This window comes from Lissotriton helveticus, chromosome 3_1 (genome assembly GCF_964261635.1).
Source record: "Lissotriton helveticus chromosome 3_1, aLisHel1.1, whole genome shotgun sequence".
Classification (NCBI taxonomy): domain Eukaryota; kingdom Metazoa; phylum Chordata; class Amphibia; order Caudata; family Salamandridae; genus Lissotriton; species Lissotriton helveticus.
Genome location: NC_136061.1, coordinates 802116250 through 802138857, shown reverse-complemented (window position 1 = coordinate 802138857; position 22608 = coordinate 802116250). Strand labels below are relative to the sequence as shown.

The following is a 22608-nucleotide window of genomic DNA, read 5'->3' as shown; positions in this document are numbered from 1 at the left end:
AGTTAATCACAAGACAGATAATACCCCTAGATAGCCCAATACAGAATCTGCCTTGTCTTTTATTTACCTCATCCTCTGAAGGGTCTGCTTCAGTTTGATGACCCTGGCCCAGCAAAAACGTCTTCATTGTTCTGATGTCGTGAGTATGGTAATGAAGAGGATATACATGTAGAACTTAAGGGGATAGAGTTTTGAGAGAGGGTGGGATTATAAAGAAGACTGACACCATTATAATATCGATTGCAACTAATTACAAAAGAATGTAGAGCACATCAGATTACTGAAAGTGAGAAATTCCAAATAAAAACAGTCAAGTACAAGAGATTTTTAACAAGAGGAAGCGACTTTTTTTTACTTACTCAGACTTTTAAGCATCCATTTCGCTTCTTTGTGTTTGCGAAAACCTTTGTGATTCTTCAGACTTTCATGGGCAACTCTGCATGTGAACGCCTTCCCAACATCTTTTTTACAAGGAGTAAATGCAATGCTTGTCGTACAGCTACAAAGTCCATCTGGTCCCCTGGTGATATCTCTAAGGGTTATGTTCTGAATCTCATCGTCATCATTTTTATACCACTTCACATCAAGAGTTTGTGGGAAAAAGGAATGGATCCTGCATGATAATGTTAGCTTGTCTTCAGTGCAAGGTTGTTCTGGAACAGCTTGTATAGGGTCCAATGTTGGCTGAGCTAGAAAATATAATGGGAATAACATATTGTTGCATTATCAGGGATCCTTATAGAAAATGAAGCAGTAGTTTATTTCCAGTCTACCTATTCCTGTGTACCTAATGTTTGCGATTCTGTTTTAAAGTATATCTTCTATTGCATACATACAATGTTATGTTTGGTGTCCAGAAATTGCATCCTCTTTAAACACTGATTTACTTCTGTGTATAGAAATCAGAGACAAATACCTTAGGGACCATTATGATAACCACATTTGATATTTTCCTTAATGAATAGTGTTTACTCTATTTCAGTGAGGCAAATAAACTAATATTTAATGTAATTTAAAATGATATTGTGTAAATAGTCCATAGGCAGGTGTTGAATTGAAGAAGGGTGTCAAGAGATCATTGACAGAGGCATGATTTCTGCCATGCCCCCTAACTGGAGAAATCCATCCCAGATTTCATTGTCCTTACTAAGGCCACTCACTTTCAATGTATCACTGATCTCCATTCTACACTGAACCCGAAAATGAATGGGGCATTTTAAATGTTTATATCTAAATATGTTTAGAATGGCTGCTAACCATGTAGCTGTGGATAGAAAGAGAAGCTACCCATTCAACTAAAAAGACCTTTAAAGCCACAGGGTGCTGGGGTGTGTCATTGTGTGAGATACTCTGCTTCTCTGCAGAGCTCAGCTCAGCTCCTGCCACAAGCCAATGATCAGACAGAGAACACCAACATATTTAATGCTGTTTCAGTAGTAGGGGTCAGACAAAAGTTAATGAAAACATTTCATTTATGGGTCTCTCAACCTCCTTCTATTATAGTTCTATGATGGATACAAGAGGGGCCCAGCCAACAGCAGATACAAATAGGAAACCTGGTGAAACCGAAATAACACTCAAGCTCCACCAGTGCTCACCTAAGTGTACTGATGAACCTTTCCACTTACAAATTACCATTAAATGCATTATTAAGGTGCTGGGCATTCTCATTACAGCTGCTTCAAAGTGCCAGGAAAGGCAGGGTATGAAGAAGGAGCATTCATATTCCCGAGGCAAAGATAGGTCTATTTTGAACTGGATGGACCTATTGTTTGACTCTTGCATTGAGGACCAAGTTAATTTAATTGGCCAGATGTTTTAGAGGATTAGGAAGGCCCGAGATACAGAAAAATGTAATGTCTCTTCTGAACAAAAGCAACAACAAAACCAGCTCAGGTGCAGAGGCAGGCTTTTTCAGCATTTTGACCACAAAAGCTTAGGGTTTTACTACTGCCACTCTTGGGGGTAGGACATATAAAAGATGTTAATTTCCAACAGATTGTTTGCATTCACTGTTTTTGCTGGCTGTAGATCTCCGCGCACATTACCACTGCTTTTTAGTGCCTGTGCTCCCCCTTTCAACATGATGAAATCGACATACACCTGATTAGCATATTTAACTTACCTATAAGTACCTAGTATAGGGTACAAAAGTGCACCTAGGGTCTGTAAGGTAAATGACAAAAGTTTGCACAATTAGTGCTTTATTCCAACAGGCCTACTATTATTACATGATGGCCAAGACAGGCCGTGCATAGGTCGAAGTTTAAAACTAAGATTGTTAAAACATTTATTTTGATTGTGTAAACCTTTTAACTAATAAGTCCCCACACTGAGTAGGCCTTACTGTCCAGAGGGTAGGGTGTAAGATATTTAGATCTTTACCATTAAAAGTAGGACATGTATACAAGTACAAGCCACAAAAGCTATTTTCACTGTAGCCGGGTGCAATATGAAAGCATTGGGAAAACATTATTGAATTGAATAATGTAACTTGGGTTATGAAGCAATAAATATTTAATTCTTAATCTTTTTGCAATATTTATTAAAATCCCAATTCACTGGCAAACACATTTGTAATAAATATTTTTGAAAAGGTGCTTTTAGAAAGGTACCTATTCCCTGCCTATAGCCTCACTTGGGACTCATGCAAATGAGCCTCCAGTCACCTGGCAGATGAATAGCATTGATGAGGTGTGAACTTACCCCCAGAGCTAAGACAAAGGCCTTGGGTGTAGATCTTCTGTAGCTCTAGAAGGATTACTACCTGGGCTGAGCTCTTTGAAGTGAATCAAGTTACTGGGCAATCATTTGCCCATGACTGGGGAACAAAGGAAGGGCTCTGCCCAGGAGTCAGGCCTACCCAGTTAGCCAGGCATCAATCCCAGTGGGAGAGGAGTTACCCCTAGAACTAGTTTAGAGTGACCACATATGAGGGGTTGCTCGTTTCCCTGGTCACACCAATGGGCCTATGGAGAAGGGTTTTACCATTTAGGATTTACACCAACAGCCGCTCTCGGCTTTTTTACAATGGGACACACAGGAAGTGCTCTAAAAGTGGGTGGGTTTGATCCTGGGAACTCTTTCTCTATGGTTAGGCAGTGGTCAGGTCTATCCCACCCACAAGCAGGTGGCAGGCATAAATGTGGCACCCTTCAGCACCCGCTTCAGAACACATTCTGGACCAGTGGGAGAACAGAACAGCACTGGACCCGCTATCCGTGTACTGAGAAGAGCCTAAAAGACGGAACCTGCCCTCCCTCTTTAACACCAGCCAAAGGTCAAGGATCTTGGGGACTTGGGGGCCATGACTTATTCCAGCAGAGGCCAGCATCAGGGTCCAGGGTAGATCCAGTTGGAACTGGTGAGCTGGGCCGCTGCACGTAAGGCCTCTTGTAGCTTGTTGTGTCCCTGTTGCTTGAACAAGAGGTCAGCCTTCTGTCCCCAGGACAAAGAATTGGACTCCAAGTGTATCCTCTTAACTTTTCCTAAAATCACACTTTTTGGCTTCAAGATTCTTCAAAGGAGGACCAGGACCAAACTACCAAGCTGAGCTGACAAAGGTTTTTTGCCACTGGGGAAGATATTTAGGTTGCTCCTATACAGAGCTTTGCAACAGCAGCAAATCCGCAGGACCTGGCAGAGAAGGTATGTGGCCACGTGGAGCCCTCTTGAGTTTTGCCAATCTCGAAGAATCCATGCTCCCAAAAACTGATTACGGTAGAAATCTTCACAGGAAGAAGGTTCTAAAAGGAACCGGCTGGCAATGTACCTTTTCTGGGCATAAAACTCCAATATTTCAGAGCTTTCCCACCAGAAGACAACAGCTTCACTGAGACCACATCCAGACGCTATCAGATGATGTTGACCTCTTCTCTGCCACAGCCTTTCCTTTCTTCGAAATAGTCTCGAAATTTGTGACTTCCAATTCCAAAGGTTACATTTCTAACAGGGTCGAACCTGGTTTCTGTATCTGAACCATGCTCCATCACAGTCGGCCTTCACTCGCACCTCTGTACCAGTCATGCAGTACAAAATGACTGTGATTTGTGCTAAATTCTTTTTGGCGCTATTTTGAACCATAAAGGTTATACATTCATAACAGCGGTTTCCCTTATTCAGAGCCTTCAGCACTTTCCAATTGTGTGCTTTTCTATGTTATCACAAAAACAGCCTCAAAGCACAATGCCCACAATATTTAGCTTGCAGGTTGCCAAAAAAGAGACGATAACGTGTCATGCGTTCAGAGTGATTTCTTTATATTATGCCATGACAGGCACTACCTGCTTGCAGTACAGTTCACCCGAACTTAGGGCCAGATGTAGGTAAATCATATTTACCGACTCTTAAATACCGAATTTTACCGATTCGGTATTTAAGAGTGGGTAAATATGAAGGGGGGAGATGTAGGTAATTCCAGATGTGGAATTACCGAATCGGTAATATTCGGTATTTACCGATTCGGTAAATACCGAATCGGTATTTCCTATTGATTCCTATGGGCTTCACATCAATGGGAAATACCGACTCGGTAATTACCGAATCGGTAAATACCGAATTCTGCAAGGGTGCAGGGGGTGTCACTTTGACACCCTCTGGCACCCCAAAAATTGACATGTGCGCCATGTGGCACACAAACATGCCCTAAGGGCATGTCTGTCTGTCACATGGCATAGGTGTGCATGCACACATGTGCATGCACACCTGAATTCGGTATTTTAACACCCAATTGGATTGGGTGGTAAAATACCGAATTTGTAGGGCCTTTGGGACTCTGAAGAGTCCCACCTACATCTGAGATTTACCGAATCCTTAAAAATACCGATTCGGTATTTTACAGAATCGGTAAATTTACCGAATCGGTAAATTTACCGATCCTGTAAAAATGTGCCCCATCATACCGAAAACCCATTTACCGGTCGGTAACGGCCGAAATCGGCCATTACCGGTCGGTAAATGGCTCCTACATCTGGCCCCTAGACATTCAGGAGCCCGTCAGAGGACCATGGACTTATTTGGGCTCTAGCAAGGATGATTGTCACCACAACCATGAACTTGAAACCAAATTGAGGAGCCTGGTGCATTTTTTTCACAGCGCTCTTCACTATTTGAGGAACAAGAGGCCATTTAAAATAAACTAATCTCTCTAATGCTTGGCGAAAGAGGCACAATATAACAAGCATACCCAACCCAGCCAGAGTTGGCAAGCAAGGTAGCTCTCAGTCTCTAGGTCTGGCAAGTGGAAGACAGTGCGATCCTCAGCACTGAAGACCTGCAGTACCCCAAGAGTGTGGAGAGCTTCTTCCCACTTCCACAGCATCATCTCTAGCAGCATAATTCAATACCCTCTACTTCCAATCATATGTGCTCCATCTGGGTGACTGGCAAAGCAGACAGCCCTGCATATGTCAGGTCTAGCTGCAACCAGGCTTCAGAGGCCCTGGAGGTCACCCATCAACCCACAGCACTCTGGAGGTTGCCAAGGAGGCTTGAAAAAAGTGCTGCTGGTAAACAGCAGTCGAGACACTCAATCACAAGAGCAGTGCACAGAGAGGTCAAGATAAGCGGAACAGGAGCCTTAAACGCACACCCTAGAAAGGATAAAATTGCTTAACGCTAAAATTGGTGAGGTATGTACCCTCCAGACATTACGTGTCTGGAAAGGCAAGAAGGATGTTGCGGGTAGGAAATAAAAATAAGCATTGGCAAAGACAATAGGTCTCTGCTACACAGGTATTAGTTCTGTCAGTGGTTTTAACAATGTTGTAAAGCAGCACACCTGCTGTGCAGCACGGCTGGAAGTAAAAAAGCAATATGAATTGACCGATGTTGGCCACATTAAGGGCCAGATGTAGGTAAATTTTATTTTACCACCTCTTAAATACCGCATCATACCGACTCGGTATTTCAGAGGTGGTAAAATAAAAGTACCGAGATGTAGGTAAATGCAGATGTGCAATTACCGAATCGGAAACAGTCGGTATTTTCCGATGCGGTAAATACCGACCAGTTAATGCCCATTCATTCCTATGGGCTTTGAAGCCCATAGGATTGATTGGGCATTTACCGGTCGGTATTTACTGCATCGGAAAATACCGACTGTCACAAGGGTGCAGGGGGTGTCACTTTGACACACTCTGGCACCCCCAAAAGAGGCTCGGGTGCCATGTGGCAGGCATACCTGCCCTAAGGGCAGGTCTGCCTGTCATATGGCATAGGTGTGCATGCACACATGTGCATGCACACCAGAATCGGTATTTTACCATCAAGTAGTATTTGATGGTAAAATACCGATTTTGTACTGCTTGTGGGACTCAGAAGAGTCCCACCTACATACCAATTTTCCGGAATCCGTAATGATACCGACTCGGTATTTTACATACTCGGTAAATTTACCTATCGGTAAATTTACCGAGTCTGTAAAATACAGGGACCTACATGTCAAATTGCTTTTACCGGTCGGTAACGGCCGAATTCGGCCGGTACCACCCGGTAAACGCCTACCTACATCTGGCCCCTTATCACTTTTTTTTTATTGCTGGCAAGTTGAATGGTACGACTGGAACAATATGAAGAGAGGCAATGGTCGGTGGACAGAGGAACACGGATGGAAGAGAAGTACTTAAGGACAGCCTCTGAAAGAAGCACTCTGGTAGAGTCATTAAACACAAAGAAAAAAACTGTAGCACCTGAAAAAATGAGGAGTGAGAGGACACAAGTAATGCGTCCATTCTCCAACACGAAGGCGAATGAAGCCTAGGGCAACTGACAAATAAGTAGCTAGCAAGTGAGACTGGCAATGAGGCAACCAATGGTAATCATTGGGCAGCTTCTAAGCCCTCTGTTAGATAGCACATGCTCTGTCTCTTGCAAGAAAATAGTTTGTAGGTCTCACCTTAAAAAACAATAAGTGATCAATGGAATACCTGAAATTATGGATTCACAGGGCTACCGCTTTAAATGATTGAGCATCTGTTTATGGGTGCTAAAATCAATCTAGGTGCAACCATCCACACATGGAAGCACTGCACAGTAGATACGGCTGCATAGGACACGACACAAAGGGATCACCTATTCAGTGCAGTGCTGTCAAAAGGAGACAATCCAGAGAAATAGAGAGGGAAGACTAACTGGCATTCTGCACTTGCTTAACCCAACTTCAGAGAGATTTGCACGAGTACTCAAACACAAATACCCTTCGGCAAAATTCTAGATGCTTGACTGAAAGCTGAAGGACATGCCTTTTTTAGTATGCAGTTTGCAGAAATATAGAAAACGTACAGATCCAACACACCTAAAAGCGGAATAGATTGCAGCCTGCTATTCTAGAGCTCAATTGTGTTTGCGCATGTGCCCACACAAAAGTCGAGTGGTGTGGACTTGGAATCCATGGTGGTGTTGTTGAGTGGCATGGACAAACCTATGAAAATGAACTGAAGGGATCAAAAGTGTCTCTTTTAAAAAAAAAAAGAAAAAACAATGTGATTAAACATAAACCTGCTCACCTGTTCTTCCAAGTGTGGATATTGCTGCTCCCATTATTGCCAAGGTGTGGCTGTGTCTGATTATGTGCCATTTTCAGGGATACATTTATGTGGTAATGGTCTTTCAATTAAGCTGTGTCAAATGTTCTCTTTGGTTGTTGTACAATAGCTCAGTTACAAGAATGTGAGACTTTTCAGTGATTGTCATCTTTAACAGGCAGCTGACTAATCTCATTCATGATGCAGGAGCTTCAATAAAAAGCAAAGGGGGTAAGTTGGGACAACAATTCCCCCTAAATGAGTAACACTCTAGTCTAAGGGCCTACCAAGCTTACCCTCAGACTGGGCGTTTGACTATGTGATGCACCCAGGGCACAGACAGTAAAGCAGTTGTGTTTTGTGAATATTTCCTGTGTCCAGGAAAGGTAAGCCCACTGCCTCCTTATTCTACTGGTATGTGAAAAACAGATCCTTGAGCTGATATTTCATGTGTATGTGCCATGAATGTGCAGCAAATATATGGTAGCAGGACTCTCTGTTGTGGGAGTCCCAGTACTGTGGGGATTGGGATCCATTTTGGATGCCCCTGTCTTAGCATGAGATAGCCTGGTGGAGGAGGGCAACTTCCCTCAGAAAATGACATTTGAAAAAAAAACTCCCAAAACGGGTTCTAAAACCTTATACAGTGTATCCACATCCCCTGTCTGAAAAATGTTTTTAAAAGAGGGATCCAATTGTCATTTGGAAATGCTACAAATCAGGATCAAAGGAAGGGAGTCTTTTGCGGAGTACTGGAAATACCAGCCACGGTCACACATCTATGTTGGATTTGTATCTGGGAGACCAGTTGTCAAGAAATCTACCCATTTACCCTCAAATCATGAACTCCATTTGACAGTGTTTGCCGGCCTGTGTTGATGAAAGAAGATTGGAACAGCAGGACAGGTTGCCTCCAGTGGCTTGGTAGGGTGTCGCTCAGACATTATATCATCCTGCATCTAAGCTCCTCTTTGCGAGCCAGAGATGACAACGCAAATATCAGGCTTTCGGTGTCCCACAGCAGCAGATTGTGACACAGGACAGTCAGCCAAGAAGCAGATTAATCCAACTGAAAGCAGGATGATAGACCCCTCCTTTACTGTTGTGACTGGGCTGGCTAGTGCTTTAGAATGTTATACATTTCTTTTAGATAGAAACTATTCATAATGGTGTTGCACTTTAAAATACCTGGGATTGTCTACTTCAAACATGTCTGTTTGTTATTAGTTTATGGCTGAATAGGAATGATTGAGTAAAAAGAAAAGTGGTGCAGGAATGCATCAAAAAACTCAACTGTGTGCCACAAAGTATCGCTTATTTACCCCACAATTTTCTAGTCTATGCCCCAAAATCCTGTGGAGTATTTGGATTCTCACTTTCTTGGTATCATTTTATTTATCAACATTTGTTCTGTTTTTTCAATTGGTTTGGGATTTTTAGGTTTCGACTTTTGGCGAGGGGCGAAGCCCCTCCCAGTCGAAATCTATTGTTTTTAGTAGTGAGGTTAGAACAGCCTCTGTTTCCAATTGGCTAGCTCCATAAATGGAGGCTAGCCATTGGGAAGCAGAGGCTGTCAATCGCGCCTTCTCACGAAAACGCGATTCGGGGGCGTTTCTGGTGCTTTTTTTAAGCCCCGCCCCTTTGTCCCGGGCCGCGCTGCGATTGGCTGCCGGCCCGGGACACCCCCGTGACGTCATTCCCGGGCCGCGCTGTGATTGGCTGCCGGCCCGGGACACCCCGTGACGTCAGCCAATCACAGCGCGGCCCGGGACCTGACTTGTTACTTTCTTGCTGTCTCCACTCCCACTCCCACCCTTCCTCTTTGTCCCTCCTCGCTTTATTCGCCTCTTTTATTATTCTTCCCCCAATCCACAGGTTCAGTACCTCTTCATTTCATCTTTTTACCGTTCGCTTTATTTCGTTGTGTTCTTTAAAAAAAAAAATCATGCCACTCTCATACACACTTTCTTGCATCTCTTTTAGGTCTCAGACTCGAAGGTGGAAGCATCATTCATCTTGTCGCATTAATTGGGGCATTTTTACTGTTTGGGTTCTGCGCATGTGTTGGGAATTAGCCCCCCCCCAGCCCCTTAAGGATATTGCAGTGTGCCTAGGTTTCGAGACTACGATCGATTTACCTTAATGTTCACTCCCTTTTCCTCCTCCTTCTCCTGGGTAGGTTCTGCGGGGTTTTCGTAGATATAAGGCACTGAGTTCTTGCAGCCAGCGCTTGGTTTCTCTCCCAGTCCTGTGACATGGAAGCAGGTAATTTCCTATTGTGGTTCAGCCGGAGGTCTCAGGTCTTCCTGTCGTGCATTGCCTGACTTCCGGTTTTCGAAGTCTTGGCGTTTTCTTGGATGAAGACATCGTTCGGCAGGATCAAGCATCTGCTGGACAATCCCTGTCTGGACTTGTTTTTGGGATATTTCCTCGCGTGGCAGGACAGTACAGGTAGTTGTTTCCCAGTTTTTCAGTTCATTCATTGTCCCGCTTTTTCGAGTGATTTTTTACTATCGGTTACCTCGGTAGGGGCTCCTACTGGAGGGTGGTATATCAGGCTACGCGGCTGCGTGCCTGTGGAAACCATAGTTATGTTCCCTGTATAAAGGTTTCCTTTGGCCACAGTAAAAATGATGGCTTTGAAATAAGTGCACTTATATAGTTTGAGAGCTGTATTCTGCTCTATTAGTTAGTGGGTTTTTTTCTTTACCGCTTGTAGTGTTTTTTTCCCCTTCCGGTGCCCGTTACTTCTTATTTCTTATTGCTCTTGTGATATCGGGTAAAAAAGGATTTGTTCCCAGGATATTACAATTAATGAAAGGATTACTGGACATTGTCACAGCTCCTGCAGTATTTGGGTATTGAGACTTGGAAACAGGACAGAATGCGCTCTTTATATGCCAAACTATGAGGACTGCTTGTGGGGGCATGGCATCACTCCTGCACATCTTCCTTCCCCCGTCCCTTGCTCCCCCATCTCTAGTTTCGCCCCAGGCCGTGTCTATCCCGTGGGGCCTAGCAACAGGCCGGGACCCCTTGGCCATGATTAATCACACTGCAAGGCGGACACCGGAAGCCCCTTCCTGAAGCAATAAACGCCAGCATTTTATGGGGCCCTTCCCCTACTCGAGCCCAAACCCAGCATCATCCACTTATCTTTAGTGTAACCATGTTTCAAGCACTGCCATGCAGCAAGATGTTAAATACATGGGGGAGCTATTTACAACCTAACTGAACTTCAGTAAAATATTCTAATGGAGAACCCTGCAACATTTACCCACCCATAATGCCATACTCCCATCTTGCTATCATCAGTGCTGCCCTCCGGCTCACCACAGACCACAATTTGCGGCCCCTTCGAAAAAGTTTGAGAGTATCTATGGTCTAAAGGGTCAGATATACGCATGGTGTCGGGAGATGTTCCTCAAACACACAGAAGGTGATGGAAGTGTAAACAGTGGCTATAGCTTGGTTCCACTGATGTACCGCCCTCAGAGGCAAGGTACACCCAACTGACAAGCCCCAATCAGGTCGAAACTGCCCAAGGGTTGCTTGTGTTCCGGTTCAAGGAGGATGTGGTCGGTCGGTCAGACAGACAGACAGACAGACACACGCACACACACACACCCACACACACCCCATCCCGCATGATGCCACATAATTAACTTTTTCCTGCTGCATAATTCAGAGAGCCATGCTGCATAAATGTGTTAGATCACTGCCGTCTAATACTAGTGTCATTGATAATGGTAACGCGCTAAAGAGGGTTTAGGGGCTGTCAGTTTGGTGATGCAACCTATATTTCACAGGGATCTGTGAAAGATTGCCCATATTTCCCGAGCCACGTGGCAATACAACACATCCAACAAAGGGCCAGTTGGGGCTCGGGGAGGAATGTTTGCGCAGTTGCAGTGCCTGCGTGCATTCCATGTATATGGGACCTGTTGCTATTGCAATGCGCAGCGCACTGTATGCACATACATACATACAATTTCTCAGGTGATTTAACTATGTATAAATGAAAAATGAATTCACACATGTCGTGCTCTGTCACGCGTTTTTCATCGACTTCGTGTTTTCAGAAACAAACAAAGCTTTCCATACAGCTGCTGTGATGGCCGAGTGGTTAAGGCGATGGACTCGAAATCCAATGGGGTTCGAATCCTGCTTACAGCGTGTAATTTTATATAAAAATATTTCGGGTGACAGGGATTAGACACAGGGCAAACTGTATACAGTCCATCTCTATGCGTGTATATGAGAACTGCAATGGTTAATACATCACTCATGCATGTACTTATCCACCAATCCGTACGCTTCAAGGCATAGAATGGGACACCGAAGGGTTAATGCTGAAAGTATATATGTACACAAGCCCTTGGAGGCACGTACCATAGAAGTGCGTCTGGGCTGCTGGGCTTACCCATGTGCTGCGAGCACACATCGGAGTGGCAGGGGAGTACCTATCAATAGTGCGGCGTGTGGACACACAACCACACAGACACAGCCACACACACAACCACACACACACCAACACATACACAACCACACACACACACACAATACCACACATACAACCACACCGTCAGTGTACACTCACCAGGCACAGACACCATCAGTCGTCAGTGCACGCTTTCATCGGGCACAAACACCACCAACCGTCAGTGCACGCTTTCACCGGGCACAAACACCACCAACCGTCAGTGCATGCTTCCACCAGGCACACACCACCAGACATCGGTGCACGTTTTCACCAGGCATACACACACCACCAGCCGTCAGTGCACGCTTTCATCAGGCACACACACACACCACCAGTTGTCAGTGCACAGTTTCATCAGACACACACCACCAGCCATCAGTGCACAATTTCTACAGGCACACACACCACCAGCCATCAGTGCACACATCAATTGTTAACGCATCCACAATTAACTATTGTAGCAATCGCAGTATGGCGCATTTTATTTGTAAACATATTCATCTGAAGCACAGCATGCCACCATTGCTACAAAAACATTTTTTGGGGCCTACAATTTATAGTCTTTTGTTGCAATTGGTGTTGCAATATTTAGCAATGCAAATAGCTCAAACTTAATTAATGCGAAACCTATTGCATTGTAAATGCTTGTTCTTGTATTGTGTTCTGACTTTATTATTGTTTTTGGTACTGTATAACAACCTAGAGGCAATGTGAAGTAGACAGTTTGCTCTGTGCCAGAGCTACTGGGGATTGAGCGTAGGTTAATTTGTGACGTTAGTGGTTCACTCTGACAAGGATTGTGGTTTTAGCCGGACCTGGGTACTCGCCCGCCTCAACTAACACCCTAATTTTCTTCAGCACTCTTTTTATTTGATGTTGGAGTATTTGTGTTGCTGTATGCTGATCTAAGGTGGCATCATGGTTTGTAGATTTTGAAGCATTTAGACAGGTATTTCATGCCTCTTGTTTATTACCATCTGTGCAACCAGTAGCCAATGTAATCTTTGGAATGAAAGGGAGATGTGGTCAGTTTTCTTGCGGTCTTGTGACAGACCGGTTCAGTCACTTGTTACTGTATTGGATACAATGCTGTCTGGTACAAACTTAAAATAAGTTTTGGGTCTGCCCCTTGCTTATGGCTTGATGGCTTTCTTCTCTGTTTAAATTCTCTGCCCCTGATTTAATGGATTTCCTCCCTGTTCATGGAACACATATGATGTCAGCAGTGGAAGGGGACACTCAAAAACCTAACTATTTTTCCTTAGTATTTCTTCTGTTCCATGAAGAATATAGTACTGGAAATGAGTACACTTCCCTCCCCTACCTCACTCTCTCTTGCTGTTTCTCGTTTCCTCTGTCCCATTACTCTCTCATCATCAAGTCATCCTAGATTTCTTTTCCCGCCCCTCCTTGTGTACTGCTGTCCCTCACCCACATGAAATAATGTTGGAATACTGTTGCGGCTTGGTTTCTCTCACCCTTTCCCTGACTCTCTCTTCCTAGTAGCTGGCCCCCAATTGTAAATGGGCACTGGCATTGCCAAAATGCTGCCCATCGCTATTCGCTTGCCAGTCATGAGAATATAGAAAACAGCATTTCATCTTGGAACAAAATTTTGTAAACTTCTAAGAAAGCCAGCCGCCACTATCAGCTTTGCCATATTTCATAAAATAGCTTTGCCAATGCTTGTGGTACAAGTTGGCTACTGTTGTTGCTATGTTATTTTGTATATGCTGGTAATGTCAGCTTGGGTAAGGTTAACCCCCTTCACCCAGTAAGCCGACCACATTCTGTAAGGGTGAAACACAAGGAAACCCCAAATTAACCTACGCTTCAACGGCTGGTAGCTTGAACAAAACAGTCATACTTAACTTGGAGGAAATGTGTAAAGTGTCTATTTTTAGGTCGAAGCCTGCGTTGCAGCGCATGCGCTGTCGCAGGCGAGAGTTCATGTTAGCAAGAAGGGGCATGAAACCACGCCCCTTCTTCAATTGGCCGGCCTCGCCAAACAGAGACCTGCCACTGGACAAAGCCTGTGTTCGGATGATTTGTCCGACTGTGATCCCGCCTCTCGAGGACTGGGTGACAAGACTTACGGTGTCGCAAGCGTATTTTCTAAAAATATCGCCATGGCAACCCTGAGTCAGGTCACCAGTCCGGGAGGGGCGGGATTCATTATCGCGTTTCCGGCTAATTTTTTATTTTTTTTATTGCATTTTTGCAGTCATTCCTGCGCGTTCCTCGGCAGTGGAGGAGGTAGGGGAGAGGCGTGCTGGGTTTTTTCATGGGGTCTTTGTGAGCGCAGCATGGGAGAGGGTGAGAGGATGTGGTGTTACGGCCAGAGCTGCTGACTGTAGCAACTCTGTGTCGGCTCATCATCCTGTGATTCTGGGCAAATCACTTAATTTCCCTGTGCCTAAAAAATGAATGTAAGCAGCATAGCACGGCATGCTTCATCTTATGTTTTTTTTTAAACAGCGCGGAACGCCGCGCTTTATATTGAGCTTATTTTAAACATTGCGGCGTGCTTCAGCTTCAATAATAGCGGATGCGACTTTCTTTTCTTCTGCGCAGCTCACTCAACTCCATGCCATCACGGAGACAATAATTAGCATGTCTTAACAAAGTAAGTACCTCCACTAATCATCAATAGCACTCATTCATCTGTTCTGTTTCTGCACACAACCTAAAATTGTTATTTTAGAAACAGCGGGCACGCCGTGCTTTATATTATGTATTTTTAAAACTGTGCGACACGCTGCACTTCAGCTTCAACAATGGCGACTGCGCCTTTCTTTTCTTCTGCGCAGCTCACCAAACTCTATCTTAGTCCTTCACTTACTTATCTGAGTCCTGTTCCATATCACAGCCCACCCATCTGTCCCCATCTGACCCCCTCTCGCTTCCCCACACTCACCCCCACCCATGCACTAATCATAACCCCTTGAGGAGGTCGCTTGCTGGCACAGGCTTTCCGGCCCTCTCCACGCTCACTTGCCACGGCCAGTCTGGTATAGCTGGCAGCTCTGCTGCATGCCACACTTCAACGGCGACTGTGCATTTCATTTTTTCTGCGCGGCTCGCCGAACTCCATGCCACCACGGAGACAGTAATTTGCATGGCTCAGACAAGTAGGTTCCTCCGCTGGTCATCGAGAGCTCTCATGCAGCTGTTGTGATTACTGGTGGTGTTTACTCTAATGGAATGCATTCTGTGTGTTTTTGTGTGCGTTCACTCGGTCATCTGTTAGGCATACCTCATATGTACTGTGTGCGTGCGCCCCTTTTGTGAATGCTGTAATGTAGTCTCCTGTGTGAGTGTTTATGTGCCGTCTGCTCTGGGTGCATGTCACAAGCATTATGTCTCGTACCTTGCGTTATCCGTGGGCATAATGCATCTATGCTCAAAGTAGGTGAACAGGGTGATCTCTGTATGCTGTTTGCACACTCCATGTGTGCTATGTTTCTACACTACGATTTCTCTGTATGTGCACGGCGTGTATGTTCGTGCACAGTTACCTGTTGTACACTCAGACAACATGAAACAGAAACCACATATTTTATGTTACGGGTGTAGATTCTGGTTCCCTGTTGCATTCTGTTACATGTAGTTTTCCCTCCAGTACCCCTTTTTAAATGCAAAAAAACAATTTGTCCGACAACTCCAAGGTGCACGCATGGCTTTGGAACTCACTTTTTCTTTAAATAATCACTCCACTGCAAACAAAAACACACTTAAAAAATATTGTCATTTACTACGACAATAGCTAACTTTGACAAATGCGAGACCTTTTGCATTGACAATTCGCCATGTGCTAAGTTCCCCGTGTTATTTGGCTGTACCCAAACCTGCATATTGAGTTTGTTTTGGTGCTTTTATGAATGTACCTCTATTTAGTTCACCGTCATTGTTAATACTACTAATCTGATCTGAAGGCAGCAGGGTAGAAGCTCAGGGGGAGCAGACATAGAGTTTTAGTTACACCCAAAATCCCTACAGTACTTCCAACAACAAGTATTTGCAATGCAATAGGTCTCACATTTGTGAGCGTTTGATCTATTGCCATTGTAAATAACAATGCCTTTTATTTATGTTTTTAAAAACCTGCAAAGGATGCGTAAACATGTACTTTGTAATTATCGTACTTGCTTATAAAAAGAAAGGCTGCCAGCAAATGTGACTTTTTTACTGCCAGCCTTGCTTCTTGTAAACAAGGACTATAAGTACAATGTGCGTGTTTACGGGCCATTTGCAGATGTTCAAAACACATAAATAAAAGGCAGTGTAATTTACAATGCCAATAACTCAAAGTCTTTCAAATGCGAGACCTATTTCATTGCAAATGCTTGTTCTAAATTGGTGCGAGATTTTTCTTGTGTTGTGTTTTCACTTTGTGCAGCACTTCAAACAGTAATAAATAATTAATTACATTTTACTCTGACACCAAAACAACTAAAATTGCATATCTCGGTTTCTACTGATTGGTTATCTGGTTGCCCCGGACAGAGACACCATCGGTGCTTTGGATTTTTAAGATTTAAGTGAAAATTGTGTTTCTATGCACTAAGTCACAACTTCAAGCCGACCACGATGGTCCCCATATCCAGCCTGCGTTCCAAGTTATGCTCGCTCAATGAAAGTACCTTAAGTTCTGGTTTGCTGAGCGTTGTGAGATCCCGTGTCGAGGATGCTTTGCGCAGCCGTGTTCAGAGGAGCTGCTATGCAGAGTCTGGCATCGCCGTTGATGATGCCGTCAACAAGGAGCTTGTGATGTGAAAGCCTACATCAAGACGTTTTAGCACCACGGCAGGTCCTAGGAGACTGCTAGCTGCAATGTGAGTTCCGGCATCAGGGATACAAGGCAGTGCTTCCAATGCATCTGCGAGGAGATGCAATCCCTCTACGTTAGTTCTGCTGCACAGGACCACAGCTCGGCTGGCAGAGCACCTTCATGCCCGCTTCCAAGGATCCAGAACTAGGGTGGCACCACTTGGGGGGGTAGGACTCACTCAGAGTCTAAGGTGTTTGGAGTCTTCTCTGGTTGGCTCCTGATCTGAGTGGCAGGAACAAAGAGCCTTAGAGTCACTCTGGTGGTCTGGGTTCAAGATGCAGGCCCAGCCCTTCACTCTGTAGCCCTGCTGCTGCCTGCTCTGAAAGAAGAACTGAGTAGCAGAAGGACTACTGTGCTGAGTCTTCCACAGGTCCAGAGGTGCACTGAAGAGTTGGATCTGAGGGTCCAATATTTAATATCTGGTGTCAACTTTGAAATCCTTGAACCTTCTCCTACTTCTAAGGGAATTCTCTAGAAGTTCCCTGCCTCATCTGTCCTGACTCCAATCTACCTACATAAACAATTCAGTTGCAAGTGGGGCTATGCTTCTCTACGCCCCCATCCTGCCAGTTGATGGATTAGTCCAACTGCCAACTATACCCAGTCATGAGACCCAAGAACAGGCTGCAGGCACCAAACAGTTATAGCAGGAAAATGGCAATTTTGTAAAAGTGGCATTTTAAAAATGTAATCTTAAATCTGACTTGAAATAAAAAATCCTTTTCAATGGTAATTTCACAGGCACCAAACATTACATGTAATAAGTAGTAACTTTAAATTGGGAGCAGATAAGAATGCTATAAGTTAACCAAGTGTTATTATATGGGAGAGATATGCCTCACAGTAGTGAAAAACAAATTTACATGTCTAGTGGTGAAAAACTCTTAAGAGTTAAAAGTGCATTGTCCAACATTTAATTCACTGTACCCCGTCCTGTTGGTTGTTTGGGGCCTACCCTGGGGGAAACTTATATGTTACTAACCCTTTGCCAGACTTAAACCTTCCTTTTTATATTGCTCGATCGAAATGACAGTTTAAAATTGCACACTCAAGCCGTAATTGCAGGCATGATACATGTTTAAAAGACTACCTAAGTAGGTGACACCATGAGTGATGCAGGCCCAGTAGTAGTATTTAATTTACAGGCCGTGGGAACAAGGAGTACCACTTTACTAGGGACTTTAATTAAAAGTGACAATTGGGTGTAAGCCAATTGTGCATTCTCCCTTAGCACTAGTTAGCAAGGTGCCCAAAGTGCTTATAACATGTTTAAGTGCTAGAGCCCTAAAAGCCAAAAAAGCGGTTCAGACAGGAGGGGAAAGGTAAAAAGTTTGGGGATGACCCTGCAGATAGGAACAAGACCAAAAGTATACTTTCAAGATTGTGTGTAGATGCAACTTTGCGACAATGCTCTACCATCTTGGGAGTATGCCAGCATGGTGTATCTGGTACTTGAATAAATCTGTAGTATTTTGTACTATTGAGTCAGCTAATTAATTTATATCAATGAAACTCCTATGAGAAAAGAATATAAATATCAGACTGAATATCAACTGTCTCCCCTGTCGTGGTTCTAAGCTGGCTACAGTGAAAATACAGGGTACTTAGGCCCTTTGTATGAAGGCAGGGCACAGGCTATTCAGGTGTAAGGGGGATGCCAAACGATGGATCAGGTGTGCCTGAATTGTCCCTCTATTGTGTGACAGACTTTGTTAATTCCTCTACGACGGGTCACATGACTCTGGTAACTGACTAAGACAGGCTGCAGGCACAAATGGTTAAGGGCAGGAAAATGGCACTTTAAAAAATTCTAATGATTAACCCTCTGTAATGCTTAACTCAGATTTTTCATTACAATTTCATCGGTGCCAAACATGACATATCTACCTTCTCCCAATTAGGAATTACAGCTTATTACATGCAAAAGGAATTCTCTATGTTATCTAATGGGGGAATGAGGAGGTCTCACAGTAGTATATTTAGGAGTTTTTCACTACTAGTACATGTACAACTTAAAAGTACATGTCCAACCTTTTTTTACAATGTACCCTGCTCTATTGGCTACCCAGGGCCCTATCTTAAAGTTGATTTATATGAAGGGGTATTTAAGGCTTGACTTGCTATTTAAACCCCCTTGCCAATATGGCACTTTAAAATTGCATTCGGGCTCAATAGTACGCCTGGGACATATTTTGCCATCCACTTAAGTTGCACTTAAAAACGAGTGCTACAGGCCCACCTGTAGCATGCCATATACCTAGGTCCTGTAAATGAAATAAGTCCCTTGTGGAGGGTTTTAAACATGGTTTGATTGGCACATTTAATTTACTTAGAGGAGTGAGCACAAACACTTTTGCACTAATTAGCAGCAGAAATAGGCAAATAGTTTTGGGGGAATATCATCGTACTTTCCTCCTAAGGCTGACAGGTCTAACAGTACATAACTTCAGTTTGTGTCACTGAATTGTTTTTCTAGCTGTTCCGATTTGGATTGCAATTTTAAATCCAACCTAATGGTCAAGTCAGATTGTATATTATAATTTTTGGAAGCTGTCCTTTTCCTGCCTAAGCCTAAAGGGGACTTTCTGCCAGTGTCTCCCCTGTTGTGAGATGTGTATTGCTCCCAGACAGTGAAGCTCATGAAGGGGCTGTACACAGCCCCAAGCCAGCCTATGGCACCCAATGAAGAAAACACCTCCTCACTTCAAAGCTCTTTGTCCAAAGACTGCCAACCCTGTCATTGGCAGATGTAGCTTACACCAAGGACTTCCTTCTTTCTGTCTTGCTAGTCAGCATGGCTCTAAACCGAGTGAAAGGGGGAGATGCCAGAGAACTGGTTTGGAGTGACCATAAGGAAGGGTTTACTTATTATTATAGCCACACATCTGGATGGACACAGGGAGCTCTGACCAGGAGAGTAAATGTTCTGCCATGTTGGATTTATGTAGCGAGGGGCACTGTGGATAGGTTACAGTAAATCACACAGGAAGTGCTGCAAAAGTGAGTAGGGTCACCCATTGGCACGTTTACCACATTGCTTAGGGAGTGGTCAGAAGCTTCCTCCACTTTCAGGCTGGCACAAGGCATGAAAGTGGCATCCCCACAACCCTCCTCAGAACATTACTGGGCCTATGGAGAATCAGAAGGACTGCCTAACTGTCAGAAGAAACTCATGATAGATTGGACCTGCTTGCCTTAAACCCAGGACCCGAGGAGTTACTCCAAGGGTCAGCTGGCTGACCTTCTGTTTGAGTTACAGGGATACAACACGCTTCCAGAGGCCTCTCTCCTTGCAATGGCCCAGTTGAACTGTTCCAACTGGACCCTGCAGCTGGTTTCTTTTAGAGTAAATCCTGACCCTCAAGAGTTGCCCCCCATGTCCTGGACCCTTGGCTGATGTTAGACTGTACTCCTCCCCTCCTGTCCATTAAACTACAAGATGTGGGACTTAAAATCTTTTCTTGAAGTTGGCTCTCCTTCAGCAGGGCAAAAGAGCAACCTGAGGCTGACCAGCAATTCACCATCAACGGGTGCGCCTTCAAATTGCGATCTCAGTGTCTGTCAGTGCTCAAGGTGTAAAAAGTTGGCAAAAAGTTTACGTCCAAAGGTAGAGGTCTTCATTGGGAACAACACCGAGCATCATCACATTGACATGGAGGCCTCCAAGGGCATGAATTTTACCCACTTTTCAAACCTTTGTCAACGACCCCACCAGGACCCCACTTTTTAGCAGCCCACCATTGTGCCCTGCTTCACATTGAGCTTGTATTTTGCCCCGCCTTTGACTATTCAAGGACTGCTTTTCCCCCATAAAAGTTAGTAATTCAGAACGAAAACTTCCACCGGGATGAACCTGGTCCCCATGTCCAAATGGCAATTTATTAATTGATTTTCACCCAGTCTAGCGTGACCAGATAACCGTGGTGAGCGCTTTGAATTAAAAGTAACGCCAAAAGCCTGTGATCTTGTACAGGTCGAGAACATTCAAATACTGCCTAGAGGCATCTCTGACCATGCTTTTCTTTTTCTTGAGTGGGGTGTTTCCATGCATCTCCCCCTTCCAATATGGCGCTTTAATGCATTGTACCTTACCGACCAGAAATGCACAGATTTCGTGGTACAGGGCTTCTTTTGTGTGAAAAAAACCTCTGTGTCATTGTGTGGTACTGTGTGTGCAGCAAGTAAGCCTTCCCTCCGAGGTCAACTGAAGGGGTATGTGTGCAGTGAGGAACGGCAGAAGCAGGCTCACATTACAGAACTTGAAGCCGAGATCACTGCTCTTGAAGGGGGCAGGAATAGGCCCTGTATCAGAGAGCACAGCCCGTTCATTGGAAATGGTGAGGGCTAAACTCCACCAGTTCTCTTTGGAGGAGGCAAGACAATGTTGGACAGCGTCCACTAAAAGGACATATGCCCAGGGTGACAAGCAGGGCAAGCTGTTGCATTGGCTGGCAACTCAAGAGGTCTCCAGTAGAGGGGTCCCATCATTTAGGGATGGCTCTGGCATTCTGTTCGAGGACTTGCCTACCATTGCTCAAGCATTTGTAACTTATTACCGGGAGTTATATGCAGTGCATCTGCCTCCCCAGAGGAACTTAACTGACCCCTTATTGGGGATATTCCCTCACCTACTATATAGTAGTCAATTTCGGTAGAGTAGGTAGAGCAGGCAATATCTGATATCCAGTCGGGAGGACCCCGGCCCTGATGGGTTTCCAATTGAGAATTTCAAGCAATACTGTGATCTCTTATCCCCACATTTAGTACCCTCTTGTGCTGACACTCCGTAGCATGGTTTCTTTCCCCCAGATATTGACATTGCCATTATTGTATTACTCTCCATGGATGACCAACCAGCGAAACGCTGTTCATCGTACCACCCAATATCACTTATTAATGCCGATCTTAAAACCTTTGCAAAGGTGTTGGTGGCCAGGGTCAGCTGGACCCTCTATCTGGTACACCCGAACCAGTGCGGCTTCATGCCAGGGAGGAGTACTTGCCATTGCATCCAAAAGGTGCAGCAAGCCCTCTCTAGATTGCCACTGTTGGGGGGAGAACTAGCCCTCCTCCTGATTGATTTTCAGAAGGCCTTTTCAGGAGGTCTCCTGGTTGTTCTTTGAGGCGGTAATTCAGAGTGCGGGCTTCAGCCCTGTATTTTGCAACTGGATAAAACTGCAATATATGGCCCAGGCGGTACGAGTCCGAGTCAACAGGATTCTCTCCCCGTCTTTCCCGATTCGCAGGGGCACTCATCAGGGATGCCCCCTGCCCCCACTGTTGTTCGCTCCTGCCATAGAGCTGTTAGCTTGTCTTATACATTGTGACGCATGGATTCAGGGATGGCACTGGAGGGGAACTACAGATGATTACACTGTTCTGTATACAGTCAACATTCTGATTTTCCTCAGTGATCCTCCTCCGACAGGGTGCCAGAGACTTGAGATCCTTTGGCTACATGCCGAAGTATCACGCCTGTGGGGGAACGCTAGCAATCTGTACTGGTTTAGGTTGGGCAACGCAATGGGTTGCAGTTGATGCCCATATATTCCTACTAGAAATCACTCTTTTCAGTACCTTGGGGTCCACATCTCTTGTCTGCCGAATTTGACCTGATCTCTTAATTTTCATCTGCTTCAGTCATTGAAGGAACAGGACCTGCACAGATAGAGCTGACTTCCCTTCAACCCAATGGGAAGCACCACTTTATTTAAAATGATGTGCTTGCCCCGATATCTCTATCCTGGAGACTTATCCATAATCCATTCCCC

The 22608-nt window shown here is 44.6% G+C and overlaps 1 protein-coding gene across 2 annotated transcripts in view; it reads right to left on the bottom strand.

The window, feature by feature from the left end:
- The window catches only part of LOC144822969 (uncharacterized), a 502582-nt gene that overhangs the window by 97491 nt on the left and 382483 nt on the right, over positions 1-22608 (bottom strand). For both annotated transcript variants that reach the window (XR_013608719.1, XM_078681056.1), the window contains exon 7: positions 360-689. Coding sequence is in view for 1 of the 2 variants with exons in the window: in XM_078681056.1 (XP_078537182.1) it covers positions 360-689 (330 nt within the window). In the remaining variant the exon portion in view is untranslated. The remainder of the gene's footprint in view (positions 1-359; positions 690-22608) is intronic.